Source organism: Hippopotamus amphibius, chromosome 4, assembly GCF_030028045.1.
Source record: "Hippopotamus amphibius kiboko isolate mHipAmp2 chromosome 4, mHipAmp2.hap2, whole genome shotgun sequence".
In the NCBI taxonomy this organism is placed as follows: Eukaryota; Metazoa; Chordata; class Mammalia; order Artiodactyla; family Hippopotamidae; genus Hippopotamus; species Hippopotamus amphibius.
The window spans coordinates 11,228,604-11,246,865 of record NC_080189.1 but is presented as its reverse complement, the minus strand read 5'-3'; the positions used below and the strand labels follow the sequence as shown (position 1 = coordinate 11,246,865).

Here is an 18,262-nt window from a genome sequence, read left to right as displayed (position 1 = left end):
CCAACAACAACCGCAACAAATTTTTCCACTGTCAACAAAGCAACCAACAGTACCTTTATTGGGGGGTGGGGGCGGGGACAAAAAAAAAAATCGTAAAAGACAATAGCTGTTCCTTATGAATGAGCCATGCCAAACTAATCTTATTTATTATGTTGTTAGGTTTCCAAGAATGTTAAAATATTAGAATGCTATAAAGAGAGTATGTTTTGATTTTAGTGAGTCATACAGCAAAGTGTTATTTCCTCCAAATCCTATAAATGGCAAAGGATGGCCCTGGGTGATAATATAGTGAAGGAGGACTTTAGCTAGTTTAACTCTCTACTCAAAAAAAAGTGCTTCTTAATATTTTCAGGGAGTTATGTCAAAATGTTCTGTACTTGCTTGTATCCTGTTTACTAATTTTGAATGACGATTATAAAATTCATAAAATATACTGAACAAACTTAAAGAGAGAACAAAATTACAAAAATATGGCTAATATATATAAGGACTCCAGACCATCTTAACAGTCTCAATAATGGGTTAAAACTAACCAAATGAAACTAAACAAGCAATATAAATGTTTGTATATTTAGATTCAAAATGTCAATTCTCCAAATACAAAATGAGGGAGAACGGCTTTCAAAGAGCTTCTATTAAAATGACCTAGGGGTCATAGTTGACAAAAAGTTTGTCTTGGACCAAGAATATGAACTGGCTAAAAAAATTAATAAATGCCAATTTCTTTCCAGACAACATTAATTGAAGAGAAAGTCCTATTTGATGGAGGCAACAGTCACACTGTACAATGCAAATGACCAGACCTCAAAGTAAGGTTCAGTTCTGGCACCACTCTTTTTTTTTTAATTTAATTTTTATCTTATATTGGAATATAGTTGATTTACAATGTTGTATTAGTTTCAGGTGTACAGCTACATGATTCCATTATACGTATGCATATATCCATTCTTTTTTAGATTTTTTTCCCATATAGGTCATTACAGAATATTGAATAGAGTTCTCTGTGCAATATAGTAGGTCCTTGTTGGTTATCTATTTTATATATAGTAGTGTTTATATGTTAGTCCCGGACTCCTAATTTATTCCTCCCTTCCACATTTCCTCTTTGGTAACCATACATTTGTTTTTAACGTCTGTGATTCTGATTTGTGAATATGTTCATTTGTATCTTTTTTTTTTTTTGGATTCCACATATAAGTGATATCATACGATATTTGTCTTTCTCTTTCTACCTTCATTTAGTATGATAACGTCTAGGTCCATCCATGTTGCTGCAAATGGCATTATTTCATTCTTTATTATGGCTGAGTAATATTCCACTGTATGTATGTACCACATCTTTATCCATTCCTCAGTTGATAGACATTTAAGTTTGCTTCCATGTCTTGGCTATCGTAACTAGTGCTGCAGTGAATATTGGGGTGCATGTGTCTTTTCACATTATGGTTTTCTTCAGGTATATGCCCAGGAATGGGATTGCTGCGTCACATGGTAACTCTATTTTTAGTTTTTTCAGGAACCTCCGTACTGTTTTTCATAGTGGCTGCACCAATTTACATTCCCACCAACAGTGCAGGAGGGTTCCCTTTTCTCCACACCCTCTCTAGCATTTATTGTTTGTATACTTTTTAATGATGGCCAGTCTGACTGGTGTGAGGTGATACCTCATTGTAGTTTTCTTTTAATATTAATTTAATTTATTTCTTGGCTGCGTTGGGTCTTTGTTGCTGTGTGGGGGGCTTTTCTCTAGTTGTGGTGAGCAGGAGCCACTCTTCATTGTGGTGCACAGGCTTCTCATTGCGGTGGCTTCTCTTGTTGTGGAGCATGGGCTTCAGTAGTTGTGGCACATGGGCTCAGCAGTTGTGGTGCATGGGCTTAGTTGCTCTGCGGCATGTGAGAACTTCCTAGACCAGGGATTGGACCTGTGTCTCCTGCACTGGCAGGCAGATTCTTAACCACTGCACCACCAAGGAAATCCCCTCATTGTAGTTTCTCTAATAATTAGTGACATTGAGCATCTTTTCATGTCCTTTTTGGCCATCTGTATGTCTTCTTTGGAGAAATGTCTATTTAGATCCTCTGCCCATTTTCGCTTTGGGTTGTTTGTTTTTCTGATATAGAGCTGCATGAGATGCTTGTATGTTTTAGAGATTAATCCCTTGTCAGTTGCTTTGTTTGCAAATATTTTCTCCATTCTGTGGGTTGTCTTTTTGTTTTCTTTATGGTTTCCTTCGCTGTGCAAAAGCTTTTGAATTTAATTAGGTTCTGTTTATTTTTGTTTTTATTTTCATTACTCTAGGAGCTGGATTCAAAAAGATACTGCTTTTTATGTGTGTTCTGCCTGTTTTCCTCTAAGAGTTTTATAGTATTTGGCCTTACATTTAGGTCTTAAATCCATTTTGAGGTTTTTTTAAAAATAATTTATTTATTTGGCTGCATCAGGTCTTAGTTGTGGCCCACAGGATCTTTGTTATAGCACACAGGCTCTTCATTGCAGTGCATGGGCTTCTCTCTAGTTGCAGCACGTGGGCTCTGTAGTTGAGGTGCACGGGCTCTAAAGCATGCAGGCTTAGTTGCCCCATGGCATGTAGGATCTTAGTTCCCAGACCAGGGATCGAACCTACATCCCCTGCATTAGAAAGCAGATTCTTAACCACTGGACCACCAGGGAAGTCCCAATTTTGAGTTTATTTTTGTGTATGCTGTCAGAGAATGTTCTAATTTCATTCTTTTACGTGTATCTGTCCAATTTTCCCAGCACCACTTATTGAAGAGACTATCTTTTCTATATTTTATTTTCTTTCCTCCTTTGTTATAGATGAATTGACTATAGGTGTGAGTTTATTTCTGGGTTTTCTATCCTATTCCATTGGCACCACTCATAAAAGGAACATCTACAAACTCATGTTCATTTGAAAAGAGGCATTTAAGGTGGTAAAGAGTGAGACCAGACTACTTGAGGCCAGGGCTCTGAGGAATGACATACATTTCTCCATTTTGTAATATTAGGTTCATTCTTTGTAGCATGTGGAAAGCAAAATTCAAATAAATTAAACAATATTGACTTCCTCCTAGCAGAAGAAAGAACTTCATAATAATTAAAGCTTTCCGTCTGTAGGCTTTTGTATAAAGGAGTTAGTCACCCCCTCCTCTGCAGCCCCCACTGGAAAATTAAGGCTGAATGATCTGCCATCAGAGATGGAATAGAGATCATTCCCACATTTGCCAAGTGGTTAGACTTGTCAGCTTAGGATTCTATGCTTCCAAAGTTTTCACCATTTTCTCTTTGTTTGGTCTGTCATTCAATCTCAGTTAACTCCTTTTGTTTTCAGTATACTATTAGATTGCCTACCACTTTAAATCTAATTGTTGTATATAAGCACAGATCTTAAAGCCCATCACCCTTAAATTCTTGGCTTTAGATATCTAGTGTTTGCTGTCCATACAAGGCACTACTTATCTGAGTGGTAGGAACCTGGAACCAGTTATGATCTGGAGGAGAAAATATCCAGCCTCCTTGTAGGGCTTTGAAAGCCCTATGTTGTGGTGACTGATGGCAAGAGAGGAAAAATAGCATGGAATTGAACAGTTATTGTCTTTTACCCCTTATGTTGAAGAATCTTTTCCCCTTACGTCTGTTTTTAGGTTGCTCATTGCATGAGTATAAATGAGACAAGATGTGAAAACAAAAGAGAGATGTATATTTTAAAAGATCCAGTAACATCATAATACAAGACATTTAATATTTCAGTGTATACGTTGTAATCCCTAAATTAAGGCTGTTGAAGCCCAGCTATTAGGATCCTTGTGTGGCAATAGAATACTGGAGTGAAGCTACTAAATACTGTTGGTCTTTGAAACCCTACACAGATACCTGGACATGTGTTTGTGTAGCTAAGATGCTTCTTCTCCATTTCCACTTCTTATGGGCCATGACATTAGAACTAGTATGATGGCCGTAAGTTAATAATTGCTTGTAATACAGGTTTTGGAAAAAAAAATGATGTCTTTTCCAATAATCATAGCACTGGAGGTCCAGAATGGCACTCCATGTACACTCCTCAAATGCACAGTGAAGTGGTTTGAATCAATAGCCCTCAGATTCTAGTCATTTGGGCACTGCTGGGTCATTAGATGTGGGTGCTAAATGTGTGTGTGTGTGTGTGTGTGTGTGTGTGTGTGTGTGTGTGTGTGTGTGTGTGTGTGTGTAAATGAGCATCCTCTTCTGGGTCTTCCCACCCCTCATTCCTATCCCACCCCAGGAAAAAAAGAGCTTTGGGAACAGAAGTCATGGTTCACATTCTAGAGACTTTGACCTAAATAACTGTAAGCTTTTCTCGTAATCCTATCCCTTCAGGGCCGAAATTCCAGAGAAGGGCCGGGGCTCAGGTCTGCTCGGGTTCAGTTCTATGTTTAGGACGAGAATGTGGTTTAATGGCAGGACTGAAGACACGGCACAAGAGGCCCAACTCCTCCTCCAGCAGGAGAGATAGGCACAGAGGGTACCGGGCTCCACGTGATCCCGCCCCATGGGGCCCTGGCCTGGGCCGCCCAGGACACAGCTGGTCAGCCTCCCGGCAGCGAAGGACGTGGCGCTGCTCTTCCCTGGCGCGAGAGGGGAGACACAAAATTACAGAGACAAACCCCAGAGCAGACTCGTTTACTGCTTATAATGGACACTCTGGCTCATCTGTGTAGCGAGGAAAGGAAACAACATAAATTGATACAACCCTCAGAGGTGATACAGGCTGCCCTCTCTCTTCAGGACCACCGTCTAGAGGTGTGGGGGAAAGGGTAGGGCCAGGCCTTAATTTCCTTCTTAAATCAGAGTCCAGCAAGATGAGCCCACAAGGGGGGGAAGCGTCCGACTTCCACCCCCATCTGTCGAGTCCAGTCTTTCCTAACACTTAAACCCCGCCGTCTCCTCCGGGGCGCCCCAGCCCTCCAGCGGGGCGGCTCGTCACGCCTCAGCCCCACGACTAGGGGCCGTGGCTCTTCTTGTCTTCCTGTCGGCCCTCCTCAGGGGCTGAGGGTAGCTCCACAGCGGCGGCAGGCAGCTCCTCTGGGGCCTTGCTGAGCAGGGGTCCGGCTCCAGGCCTGGACCCTTCAGGCAGCCGGGCGGGGCCCGGAGAAGCCTGCCTGCTCGAGGCCTGCGCATAGGGGGCTGCAAACAGATCCAGGAAGTAGCCGTCCCCTCCTGGGGGGGCCCCCAGAGCTGGCGGACAGAAGGGACCAGGGAAGGGCAGGTCTGGCAAGCAGGGGTCACTCCAGGGCACTGTACCTGCGGGGTCAAGAGCACAGCAGAGATTAAGTAGGACGCAGGGTACCAAACACATTCAACACGCTCTGTAACAGAGTCCCCTCCCAGCTCCACAGAAACACAGGTTAGGACCCCCGAGCGAGTCTCCCCTCAGGACCAGGCACGCTCTTGTCTCGAGGTCCAACGGCTGGGAAACCACGACACAAAGTACACAGCGGGCCAGGCCGAGTGTCCCCTCACGTAGGCAGCAAGGAGGCCAGGAAGCAGCATCTTTCTTCCCCTCCTACTGGAACTGCGTCTTCCTAAGATGGTCACTGCCAAGATTTCAGGGGTCCAGGTGGCCCATCAGATACATCAGCTGCAACTACTCTGTGCCAAGTACCCCCCACATGTGGCTCCTGATCCTCACCAACCCCTCCACGCTATGCAAATATCACTCCCACTTCAGAGTCCAGGAAACGCAGGAGAGTGAGTAACGGCCGAGCTGGACCTTAGACTTTGCTTTTCCTCACTCTGAAGCTCTCTCGCTGATTCTTACTCTGCTTGGCACCCTCCAACAAACTTGAGGATGAAAAGCTTCATAAAGATCACTGGTCTTTCTTTAAGGAACAGGGATTCATCCACCCCCAGGCCCTGCCCCAGCCTTCCCTCCAGCTCATGAGGCTCTCTCCCTTCTCACCATCCTCAATCACCAAGGGCACCTTCTCTTCCAGCCCCCACTCACCCACGTTCCCGGCAGGGGGCTGCAGCAGGTTCTGTCCTGATGCAGGGCCTGGGAAATAGCCTGGGGATGTGCCCCCGCTGGGGCCACAGGACAATGTGAAGAGAGAGTCTTCTGGCAGTGGAGGGGTCAGTGAGCTGGGCATGTGGAAGGGGAAGGGGTGCAGGTATGGAAACTGGGGCTGGGGGTGTTGGAAAAGCTGGGTCTGGGGAGCCTGGGAGAACTGGAACAGGCCCGGCTGGCTGCTGGGTTGGTAATCCTGGGGCTCTAGCTCCTCCAAGTAGGAGCAGGTGGGCGGCGGCGTGATGCTGCGGGGTGGGGGGCAGAGGAGCACTTCCTGAGGCTCAGCTGGTGGCCCCATTCCTCCCACACAGCAGGGGTCCCTCCCCCCCCCCACCTCCATGACCCCAGACCCGCTGCCTCCTCTTCCTCCTCTTCCTGCTCCAGCTTCTCACCCTCATTCCTGCTCTACTGCTGTGATGTCCTAGATCCTCCCCACCCCTGGTCCACTTACGCCTCCAATCCTCGTTGCCTTTACGACTCCCTGCTTCTCTCAGTTACCCTCCCCCCCCACCCCAAGCTCCATCTATCTTTCCTCCTTCTGTACCTGCCCCAGGACAACTCAAGTACACCCCCGTGAGGCTGCATACCTTGTCCCCCACGATCCACAAGGGCCATCCTTGAGGCTGCTGTCACTGCCTGGAGTGTCCAGCAGCAGAGACATCAGCTGGGGGTTGTGGATGGGGCCGAGGGGGAAGGGAAGGTTGGCTCTCCGCACAGGTGGGGGGCTGAAGAGGGGTGGGGTCACCGCCACCCCCCGGGCACCCTCACTCTGTTGGGCTGGTGCCAGAGTCTGGTCGGATGTCAGCAGCATGGCGGGCTCTAGGAACAGAATTCAAAGGAGGGGTTGGAAGAGTAAGAAAATGCAGTGGCCGGGGTGGGGGCAGCCTTGGCGGTGCTGGGTGGTCCAAGTGGAGAGCTCTGGCCACTCATATGTCTTTCAAGAAAGAGCCCTTTGACCTTGCCGTCTTCCTCGCCACTGCATTCCCCAGACAACCCTCAGAAGGTGGTCAGCTCACCTGGAAGGGGATCCAGAGGGGGGTCCTGAGGGAAGGTCCCAGGCTCGGGGTCTACAGGCACAGCAGGTGGCAGCTCAGCTGCAGAGCTGGAGGCAGACAGAATGATGACTGTGGTTCGAGCGGTCCCTGGATTCAGACTGGGGCTTCCGCGTAGGGAAAGGGACCCAGATTTCCAAACTCTGCCTCCCTACCAAGGCACTGGCAACTTCCTAACCCTACTTAGCCAAAATCCCTCTAAATATCAGACAACAACTCCCACGCCCAGCTTTCCAACACCTTCTCCTTCTAGACCCCAGGATCCCAGTTTAGACCGCACTTCACACCCACGGGGATGGGCCAGGGAGAGGAGAAAGTCTCACCTGCCCTGGTTGCTGGCGGGGGCGGGGGCAGGGCTGGCAGGAGTGTCCTTGCTCTCCTTCCCATGCATTTTCTCCACTTTTCGCCACTTTGCCCGGCGATTCTGGAACCACACCTGCAGGGGAGAGACACCACACCTGAAGAGCCTGAGAAACAGGGCAGAGTCTGAGGCTCAGTCCTGCCGACCCATGACGGCTCTGTGACTACAGGAGGTCACTGTACCACTCAGATCGGTATGCAACGGTGGCCTCTGAGGCACGTTCCTCTTCTCACATTCTAAGGCTGTGGCAGTGTGGAAACAGGCAAGAACACAGCCCTGTCTGAGGCCCCCCTCTAGCGCCTGTTCGGGAAGTGCTGGGAAGCTGCGCTGCTCTCCCAGAGCTCTGGCACGTGGATTCTCCTCCACCCTGAGACTAGGGGCGCTTTACCATGATGCGCTGGGGCGTGACCCCCACCGTCTGGGCGATCTCCCGGCGTTTATCGCTGTCCGGATAGTGGTCTTCTTGGAAGACCCTTTCTAGCTCCTCCAGCTGGTCTGGAAAAAGAAAACACTGGCTTGAGGATGAACACCAGTGATGCAGGAGCAGAGGAGAAAGACAGACGCCTTCCAGATGGGCCCCCTGTCACCAGCCCGAGGGCCTTTCTAGAGCCTTGCCACTGAGTTCCCCAGTGGGCTGGGGCCTCCTCTCTCTTGGGCTCTGTGCCAGGTAACTGTGTGGTGTTTACTTTCCTGCCCCTTCTAACCTGGGCCCAATTTCATGTTATGAGCAAATCCAATCTTACCCTCTGAAGGTCAGAGGTCATGGCCCTGCACAGGACAAGAGAGGATCCAGCCAAGGTGATGTACAAACTAACCGCACTCCTGTCTCCTGGGGCTGCGTTCTCTGTTGAGCCCACCTTTCCCAGAGATGACACCAGGTCCCCTCGGTTTCCTCTCACCTTCAGGGACTCACCTGAGCGGTATAGGGTTCGCTTCTTTTTCTGGCCTTGGCAGGTCACTTCCAGGGACCTCTTCTTCTGGTCTGGGTTTTGGTTGTTCTGGGCTAATGTGCTGAGGAGGTTGGCCAGATGGCAGGACCCCCGGCCTGACCCACAAGGCACTGGGTTGTACGTGGCCCGAGCCGGGTTAGCGACACTGGGAGATGCCGCGGAGGCCAGACCCACAGGCTTTTTCTGCTTACCAGGGATAGGAGAGCAGGATCTCTTCCCTGGCTTCCCCTCCCTCACTGGGAGGGGTTGCCCTTCCCCCTGAGGCTGGGGTCTAGGCAGGGCCAGGGTTCTGTCTTTGTGGAGAGCCTCGGAGCCTGGGCGCTGGCAGGCTCTCCCAGCACCAGCCCCAGCTCCTTCTCCAGGTGCCTCTGACGGCTGCTTCTCCCCGACAACAGCACAGGAGAGGGGCACATCCTCGCTTGGGGCTTCCTGAGTGTGGGGGGCTGAGCTCTGCAGGGGTTCCTCCTCCTCCTCCAGCCTGGCAGCCAGGGACTTGCCTCCACCCTCCTGGCCTGTGGAGAGCCAGCACCCCCCCCACCTTAGCCCGGACCAGGAGGACCTGCTGCTTCCTGGTCTGCAACGGGTGTCCTGTTTAATCTCAAGCTTTAATTTGCCCACTTATCAAATGGGCTAATCATTCCAGGCGTACCTTCCTAACTTGGCTATGTGAGGATCGAACTAGTTAATCCCGCAGCTTGAGAAATGAAAGCAGATAGATGCAACCATGAGGGACCTCAGCTTGTGTACCTCGCCGGCGGGGGAGCAATCCTAATCTGGGGCCAGCTTACTCCCTGTGAGTTCCCTGGTTTCTCCCAGACACCTGGAATGTGAGTTTTAGGGACAGGCATCTATTCAGGTGTTTCTAGGGGACAAATGTTGGGGTTGGGGGGGACTGGGAAGGGAGAAATCTATTGAGACGCGGCTGCTTCTCAGAGTGGATCTCGTTCCTGCTGCAGACACAGGCGTCCGTGCTTAGAGCAGGGACATGGACGTGGTGGGACTGGGTGGTCTCCAGGAGCCCAGACAAGCACATCAAAGAAGCTCACAGGAATGTCCACCCTCACCTCTCACAGAACTCACTCTCTCCACCAGTTCTCCTCCCCCTTATCCATACCCCCATTCCCCTCTCTGCAAAGCAGACCCTCAGTCAGGGACCTCAGGCCCAGGTTAGCCCTCCTTTTATAGGTAAGGACAAAAAAAGTAACCCGGCAGGCACTGAAAGCTCCTGTCACTCATCCTCCAAGCTTGTCTGTCCTTCTCTGAGCTACGACTAATTCATCAGGAGTTTACCATGTCCCAGGCATTGTGCTAAGCACCTTTCAAAGATTAGTCCAGTATGCATTTAATCCCTGTGAGGAAGGCATATTAACATCTCGCTATAACACATGAAGAAATGTGGATGAGAGTGTTGAGTGATTTGCACAAGCTCACACACACAGTGCTCCTGACCACTAGACAGAGTTCGTCCCAGGGCCACCAATCCCGCCCCCAATTCCCCTCCCAACTTATTCGTAACCTCCAGAACCCTCTCAGCTCAAGGAGCTGCTCTATCGCTTTTAACTAAACTGGAATATTTTTAAGCGGATGCTCACTGGTGACTAAGAGCGAGTGTTTGTTTTTTTTAATGAAAGTTGCATGAGACAGAATGTCTTAAGGAACGACTTTCTAACTGTGTAAAGAAAGATGTAGGTCATGGGCGAAGGTGCTGTATCAGATTGTTTCCTAGGGTACCAGCTGGTGAAGAGGGTTTGCAGGCCTCCAGGGCGTGAAGCCGCAAGGCTGGATGCTGAAATGGGGAAGGAGGGACAGACTGGTTTTACAGTATTTTAGGAGCACTTGTAGCCTAGCAAACCTGGCACAGAGTAGGTGCTCAATAAATGCGACGTATCGGAGTGACAGGCCCTGGTAAGAAAGGTGACGGGTGTGGGAACCTAGAGCAGAAGAATCGCGACCCTGCTTTCCTTCCCTGCGCGTGGAGAGATCCAGGACCCCAAGGACGGAGGGCTCCCTGGCCCACTACCCCCGTCGAACCCCCCTCAGCTCCCCTCCAGCCCCCCGCCCCGGCCTGCCCGGGCTCTAGAGTCGCCTGAGTCCGCCCCAGGCCCCCCGCGCACTCACCCCGCGGCTCCGGGCCGCGCTCCAGGCCGGGCTCCATGGCTTGGACTCCCGCACGCGGCCGCCGGGCTGCAGGCGTGCCGCCTAATGAAGCCTCGCGTGCGGGCAGGTGTGCGGAGCCGCGCCCGGGGAGCCCGCGCCCCCACCCAACGCCCGCGAGGCCCACCCGGGAGGGCGGCGCGTGGCGCAGCTGCGGAGCGCCCAGGCCCGAGGCCCACGCCGCTCCCCGCCCCCGCCGGCCCGAGCCCCGAGCCCGGGCAGGTGCCGACTCCGCCGCGGCCCCTCCCCGGTGGGTGGGAGCTGCACGCGGGGCGTTGGGCGAGGGCCCACCTACGGGTCCGGTCCCGACGGCTTGCCCTCGGGGGCCACGGCGTTCAGGGCCCACCAGCTCCCTGGGCCGGACTTGGCGATGGGCTTGGTAGCGACTTGGCCTTGGAGACAGAGGGCCCTTCCTTGTGAACTGTGGACGGCGACTTCGAGAGCCACTTAGCAAGGGAGCCCCAAACCCTTAACAAGGGTCGCCCATCTCCCAGCTGCATCCCTGCAGTTTCCCCAAGCCTCAGGATTAATGAGCTCCCAGGACCCCGGGCTGATTGGAAGGTTCGTAGAGCACAGAGCTGTCCTTGGGGGATGAAAGCGAGTTGGAGGAACCCAGGCTGCAGGGTGGAGTGGACACCTTTTGGATGGGACGCAGTTGCACCTGCACAGGAGGCCACAGGTAAGCCGGGAGAAAGTCCTAGCTCGTCCAAGTTTTGTCTCCATTTGTTTCCATTCACTTAATATCACGTTTTCTGGCCTAGAATGAAGGGGAGTCTCATAAGGGAAATCTCACAGGTGGGATCTTTATGACTCCCAGTTGGCGGAATATTTCTTGCCTTCTTTATAAAATTTCAGAATTTAAAATTCTCATGGCCTCTTCCTTCCATCTGCCCTTGAGTGGGAGGTGCTGGCCAGATTGAAACAGGTGCTTGTTACTGGAGAGTGGGTGGGGGCGGGGAGTGTTCAGAACAGAATCCAGGTGTTTTGCTTTTAGGGTTTAAAAGACTCTGGACACCACGTGGGCTCTCCTGCTGTCATCACCTGTTGGTACGTTTTCCTGTGTCTTAAATTCCTGCGAGGAGCTTGTGTGAACTTTGGAGAATTATGAGTTCTTTGTGAAATATAAATATATAAACGAGTTACCTGCGTCGCAACATGATCAAAATTCCAGGCATCTGGTGTTTCATTCTGACTCCTCTAAGACTCATATCCCCTGATAAATGAGGGGGGTTTAGAAATAGGGTCCAGTTTTAGCTAGAAAGGAAGCACTCTAGGCCATATGAGTAAGGAATGGGAGGCCGTGAAGTCTCTTTTTTTTGTGTGAAAAATCACCATTTGGTGGCAACGTGGTGGGAAAAGGAGTGCAGTAGTCTGCTTGATTAAACAATTATGAGATGCCTACTGTCTGCAGGGCACTGTGCACAAGTCACTTCCTTGCCTACAGACGTTTACTGGCAGGGGATTAGAACAATGACATGAGTAAATGGACAGTGTCCGTACAGGGAGGTTGGTGATGAGTTAGAAGGGTGCACAGAGGAGCAGAAAGCTCTGTTAGACTCGGGGGTGGGGGCAGGAAAGGCCTTCTTGGAGAGGGTGACACATGAGCTGTGGGCTGAAGGTTAAGGGAGAGGCATTTTTACCATGTCACAGCCCTCCTTAAACCCTGCAGTGGCCTCTGCCTGCCTGTGTGATAAAAACCAAGCTTCCTAACCAGGAGAGGAGCCTTCCCAGGCCTGGTCCTTTCCTCTGAAGCTTCAGCTGGCCTGCTTTCCACACCTAAATATTCCAGTTTTATTGTCTCTTTTGACCTAGTGTTTTTCAAGGAGTATTGCTAAAACCTCCTGGATCAGAATTTCTTAGGGAATTTGTTTAAAATGTGGCTTCCAGGTCCCATCTCCAGAAATGTTAATTGGTAGGTCCAGAGAGGCATCCAGAAATTGTAACAAGCCCCTCAGGTGACTTTTATTCACGTTAGCATTTCAGACACTCGTAGATCTGCAAAAACAAAACCATCCTGGGGATGGGAGTGGGGAAAGTGGATGGTGAGTGCCTTTGTGGGGGAAGGAGATGACCTTTTGTCCTTTAATGAAGCGTCTGCTGCAGGAAGAAACAGGGCACAATTAATTTCTTAATAGGTTATCCTATATCATTAAATTAAGAATAAATCACCCTTTCCTGCCATCATTTATGTTGTGTTTGCTCCCACTGTCTGGTTGCCCTCTGTCTGGGTGAAGGTCAGAAAAGCAAAGACTCAAATCACCTATATACTGGACACCACCCTTACACAAAACTTTGAAAGATACAGGGTCTAATTGTATGAAACGCTTTGCTCAGAGACTTAAGGAACTAAGATGTTGGCATTTTCTAAACACATAAATAATTTTGAGGTGTGGGCTGTGACGTTAGGGAAATCGAAGCTTTCTTTCTCTTCCTTCCTTCTTTCCTTCCTCGGTCTTGATATTCTTGCCTTGTTGTTTCATGGTTTTTTTTTTTTACAAATTGGTATGGTTTTGTTTGTTTACATGAAAATTTGATTTAATGGCTGCAGGTGAATTTTGTCTAAGAAGGCTTGGGAGGGTGTCTTGGTGTGTTTGATTGAGAAGGGGTTGTATTTATGGTATATGCTGTGAAGAGTCCTATCTTTCAGATAGGGAAGGGAGGCTGCTCTTTATTGAGAGGACAAAAAGATACTGTTTTAGGGGTACTTGACTTCAAGACTTGGTACATGGCATCTTCATATATACAACCTTGTTTAGAGGGAAGGGTGTTCTTTGGGGTGGAGGGTGGGGGGTATCCTTAGTTTTCAGAGCCAAACTATAAACCACCACCTCCACCCTCTTAGCAAGAGCTATTATTCCAACATCGTTTTCTTCTCACGGGTAGGAGAGTGACAAAAAAAAAAAAAAAAAAAAAGGAACAGGTCTGATGCTACTAAAGAATGTAATTAATCTTTTTTTTTCCAGTCTATGTAGAGTTAACCATACAATTAGTTTAAGCAAGTGAAGTAAGATTCTTTGTCCTTCCTCCCTCCTTCTCTATAATGAGAAAAATAACCAGTAGAAGGTAGTTGACTGAGAAAATTTTTCGAAGCAGATACACAGGGTAATACATTCTTGTCTTACATGCCACTCCTGGGAATAGGCAGCAATAGGTCATTGGAAATCCTGGGACCAGAAGCAAGAATACGGTTGTGAAAGGCCGAAATCTGAACAGGCCTTGCGTCAAGAGATCACAGTCCCAGCCAACACGGGAGGTAAGGGCCCCAGGAAACAACCAGGAGGAGAAGCACCGTCCAAGGCAGGGGAGGGCAGAGGGAGGCTGGAGCTCGTCACAGGCTTGGGGATCAGGACGTCCTGAGCCTGAAGGAGGCACATGGCTGGATGATCAGATAAACGCCCGCCGTGGGCTCACCATGACACAGCTGAGGGTGCCAGCGACCAGGGGAGACACTGGGAGCTGCGAAAGTCTCTGCAGAGCTGCTCCCTTTGGAAACCCCAAGAAAGGCTGGTTGGAGGTTGCCGGCGATGGTCATTGAGAACAGCTGGCTACAGCAGACACTGCCCTGGCGGGGAGAAAACAGATTCTGGCATGAGTGAGTCCGATTACTTCTAATCCCTGTGGCCCAGACTCTCAAGATTTTATGCGTCTAACAAGACTGGTGACCATGTCTAAGCAATGCGGCTCCTGCTGCTGGTTTTTAATCAGGCCGTACTCATCATAAATCACTATTGTTTGTGTTTTGTAATTTACAGAGTACTTTCTCTTCCATTCTGATCCCCTCCGGATGCGCCAGTGGTTTGAGGCCGACTGTCTTCTTTCTGCTCTGTTCTGGTTTTCTCCAGGATTGCAAAGCTGTAGTGCCAACTATAGCTTGAAATTCAAGAGCCCCTCAAATTCCAGCCTTACCCTGGACTTCATCTGTGGCTGCTCTCCTCCTCCTCCCCCGCCCACCCCCATCTCCTCACAGTCTCCTCTTGTTCTAATCATGTCCTCTGTCAGAACGGCCCTTGCCTTCTCAGGCCTCAGGGCCACACAGATCACATCATTTTGTAGGCCTGAAACATTGTCCCTTCCCTTTTATTTCTGTCAAAGTCTTACTCATACTTGAAACCCCAACCTGCGTATTCTCTTCCCTGTGAAGCCTGTCTTAGCTTTCCACAGCCAGAAGGAGCTGCTCTTTCTGTGTCCTCCCGCTGTGCCGTGTTTGCATTGATATTACATCACCTAACACAGGCTGACCTGATAAAGCTCTGTATGTTCTCCACCGCATGGTGAGTTCTTACATGTTAACATACATCTGTTCACGCCAAGCCCTTGCTACTTGCTCTACAAATATCTCACAACAACCCCAGAAGGTTCTATTATTGGCCCTATTTCTCAAAGAACAAACTGTGACATAGAGACCTGAAGTGCTTTGCCAAAGGTCGCATGGCTGGTAGGTGGCACACCCAAGACCTGAACCTGGTTAGTCTGGTTCCCGGCTGTACTCCCAACCACTAGGCTTTCCTGTTTATTTCATTTATATTTGCATCAAGATCCTCCAGGGTTTGGCATGGTGGTTTGCACATGGGGGTCGATAATTGATCATTGATCAAAAATTGATCTCCATTGCTAGGAGTTAGAGAGCAGGGGAGGCAGGGAGGTGACTGTGGCTGTACAAGGGAACAACACTGATGGAACTATTCTGAATCTTGACCTTGGCGGTGATTGCACGAGTCTACACATGAGATAAAATGGCATAGAACTGAATAGAGCTGACCCTTGAATGACTGCATAGGTTTGAACTGGTCAGGTCCACATGTGTGCAGATTTTTTAAAATAATAAATACCATAAAATAATAATAATAATAAATACCATAGAACTACATGATCCAAAGTGGGCTGAATCTGCAGATGTGAAGTCTAGATGGGGAAGAACCAAAGATACAGAGGCCAACTGTAAGTTATACATGGTATAACTATGAGTTATACTATATTATACACTGTAAATTATACATGGGGGTGAGATGAATTGGGAGGTTGGGATTGGCATATATACACTAATATGTATAAAATAGATAGCTAATAAGAACCTGCTGTATAGCACAGGGAACTTCACTGTACAGTAGAAACTAACACAACTTTGTAAAACAACTATATCCCAATAAAAAAAGAAAAAGATACAGTTTTCCATGAAACAGTATCAGTTGTTGACAGTTTGGTGCCCTTCCGTGCAGTATTTCTTCACTACTGTGTTTCGTATATGTTCTACGTGATTGTAATTACACTCCGTATATAATTTTGAGCATCTCTCCCCGCCAAACATACTGTGAAATGCAGAGTCCTTTATTTTTTTCTGTCTTCGGAACTTATTATGTGGCCATGCTGTAATTTAACTGTTCTCTACCCATTGGCAAAAACTTTTAATTTCAAGCTCTACATTTTTTCAAAATTAAAAAGCAAACTGAAATAAAGCTTCTAATTCTTTTTTTTTTTTTCCCTCTTACAGACTTTAAAAAAAAAAAGTCTCTTCCAGTTGGCGGTTGATCTGGCCTGTGGTTTTTTACAGTCCCAAAGCCATGAGGAGCCACAAAGCTGCTTGTTGCACAGAAATAGGCAGCCTGGCTGGCAGGTGTACAGTTGAAGTGTTTCATCCAGGAAGGGGCCTGGAATTCTGAGGTCCTAAGCTTGACCGGCCAACAGGGCAGCTCTGGTGAGAGTTAGAGGATCCCCAGAACAAGGTGATTTTCCTCCTTTGCTGTCCTGGGGCTACACCTCTACCAGTAGCAATGACAGACTTCTCTGGTGTGTAAGGTCATGGCTCCCAGGAGAACGTGCTCCCAGGAGCCCTCAGTGTGTGGGAAGAGAGCTCTGCCTTCTGGCCAGAGTGTGGTCCTCACCTTTCTACTGGTATCCTCCTGGGCTTTGAAGCCTTCCTAATCTCCCATGACCCAGGCACCGTCCCCTCCAGGTTTCAGTGAATAATGTGAAAGGTGGGGTCATGTCATGGTCAGAAGGCTCCTCTGTGCTTTGGGGCACCAAACTTTAAGGTCCACTCACATGAGAGTGACAGTTCCAGCTCTTTGGAATTGAAGATGACCTTCCCTCGTCTTTAAATGTCTCCTTTTGCTTGATATCAATCAAGGACAAGATCACCAGGACAGGTTAGAAGCTAGCAGCAACTTCCTTTGCATGCAGGAGGGGATGGCGAAATATCAGGCGTGCAGTTAGTAAGGCAGAGAGGTGAAATGATAGAAGACTAGACTGATTACCCGAGAAATAATTAGGCCGACAAAACCTGTCACGCAGTTTGCTGGAAAGACAAGGGAGCCGTAGAACCGGATGGGCTGCTAAACCCAGTCTTCAGCTTGCAAAAGGCTTCTGAGTGTCTCTGTCTTATAACTGGGGTGCTGCATGTGTTATTAAATTGACCCAAGGAAGTGTGGCCCTTGCCTGGGCCACCTGGAGTTCAGTCAGGCTGTCACTCAGTCCCAAGGAGAGGGAGAAAAAAGCAACAGAGACTGGGAAAGCCATGTTTGGAATTAGGGATGCACAAGATACTATTAAATCCATCTTCTCTGGTCGGGAGATATAATTTCTGATCCGAACTCTTAGGGATGCTGCTTCACGGTCCAATTGATTTAGGCTCATGAGCAAGAGCAAGGACTGTTGGCTTTCCGACTTTCAGACTTAACCTCGTTCTCAAACTGAACTTCTGATTACCATCCCCAAACTTGTAACACTCCCAGGCCTCCCTCTCTTTGTATCAGCCACCCAGTTGGAATCACCCTTGATTTGGTGCTCTCCCTCACAGCTTACATATAAACTGCCAGAATATTCCAGCCAGTTCAACCTGCAGAATACATCTCAAATCCTTTAACGTCTCTCCATCTTCACCTCTCTGGTCCAAGCCCCTCTCCTCTCCTACCTGTTCTTTAGTGACAGCTTCCTAAACTCACCTCCCTGTTTCCAGTCCTGTCCCACTGTAATCCATTCTCCACAGGCTGGTTAGGGAGATAGTCTTAAGATGGAAATTGTCACGTGTATCACTCTGCTGTTTATAACCTTTAATGACTGTCCATTGTACTTAGAGGAAAATGAAAGATCTTACTATGGCCCTGTACGATCTGGCTCCAGTTTACTGCTCCTGCTTTATCTCAGGTCTTGTCCTTCAAGCATCTTATACATATTAAATTCTTTGTCTCAGGGCCTTTACATATGCTATTCCTGTGCCCAGAAACTCTCTGTTGGTTTTTGTGGCTAGTGCCTACTCAGGTCTTGGTTGAAGTGTTATTTCTGAGTGAAGAGTCCTTTGGCCACGTTATCTACTTAACACCTGCCTCCTAATATTTTCTATTTGTTTTCATTAATACTCTTATCACAACATGTACTTATATTTTTGTTACAGACTGTCTCCTCTGCAGTATTTTGAGCTCCATGGGTACTGAAACGACGCTGGTTTGTCTCACCAGTATATACCTATGTATACAACAGCTCTGGCATAGTGGCTGGTTTATACATGCTAACTATTGGGCTAATGAATGAAGATATGGGGCTTTTAATTGGAAAGAAGGAAGAAAGGATTATCAGATTCATGGCACAAATTGCAGTTTCTAGTAATTCATAACCTGATATCTAACAGGATTTGATAAGGCCATGAAGTTGGGATGCTTCCTGAAAGTGCTGGCCGTTTTGAGAACTGAGGAAGTCAAAAGCCAGGGA

The 18,262-nt window shown here is 48.5% G+C and overlaps 1 protein-coding gene across 1 annotated transcript; it reads right to left on the bottom strand.

Annotated features, from left to right (window-relative positions):
* Nucleotides 1-4,979: 4,979 nt before the first annotated feature.
* Nucleotides 4,980-14,093, bottom strand: NOBOX (NOBOX oogenesis homeobox). Its single transcript, XM_057732525.1, has 11 exons — nt 13,973-14,093; nt 11,705-11,774; nt 10,428-11,007; nt 10,139-10,193; nt 8,371-8,976; nt 7,846-7,952; nt 7,420-7,532; nt 7,061-7,146; nt 6,632-6,863; nt 5,985-6,289; nt 4,980-5,281 (listed from the first exon to the last, which is right to left on the bottom strand). Exons 1-11 carry the CDS (start codon nt 14,091-14,093, stop codon nt 4,980-4,982), a joined length of 2,577 nt encoding a protein of 858 aa, XP_057588508.1.
* Between the last annotated feature and the right edge of the window lie 4,169 nt (nt 14,094-18,262).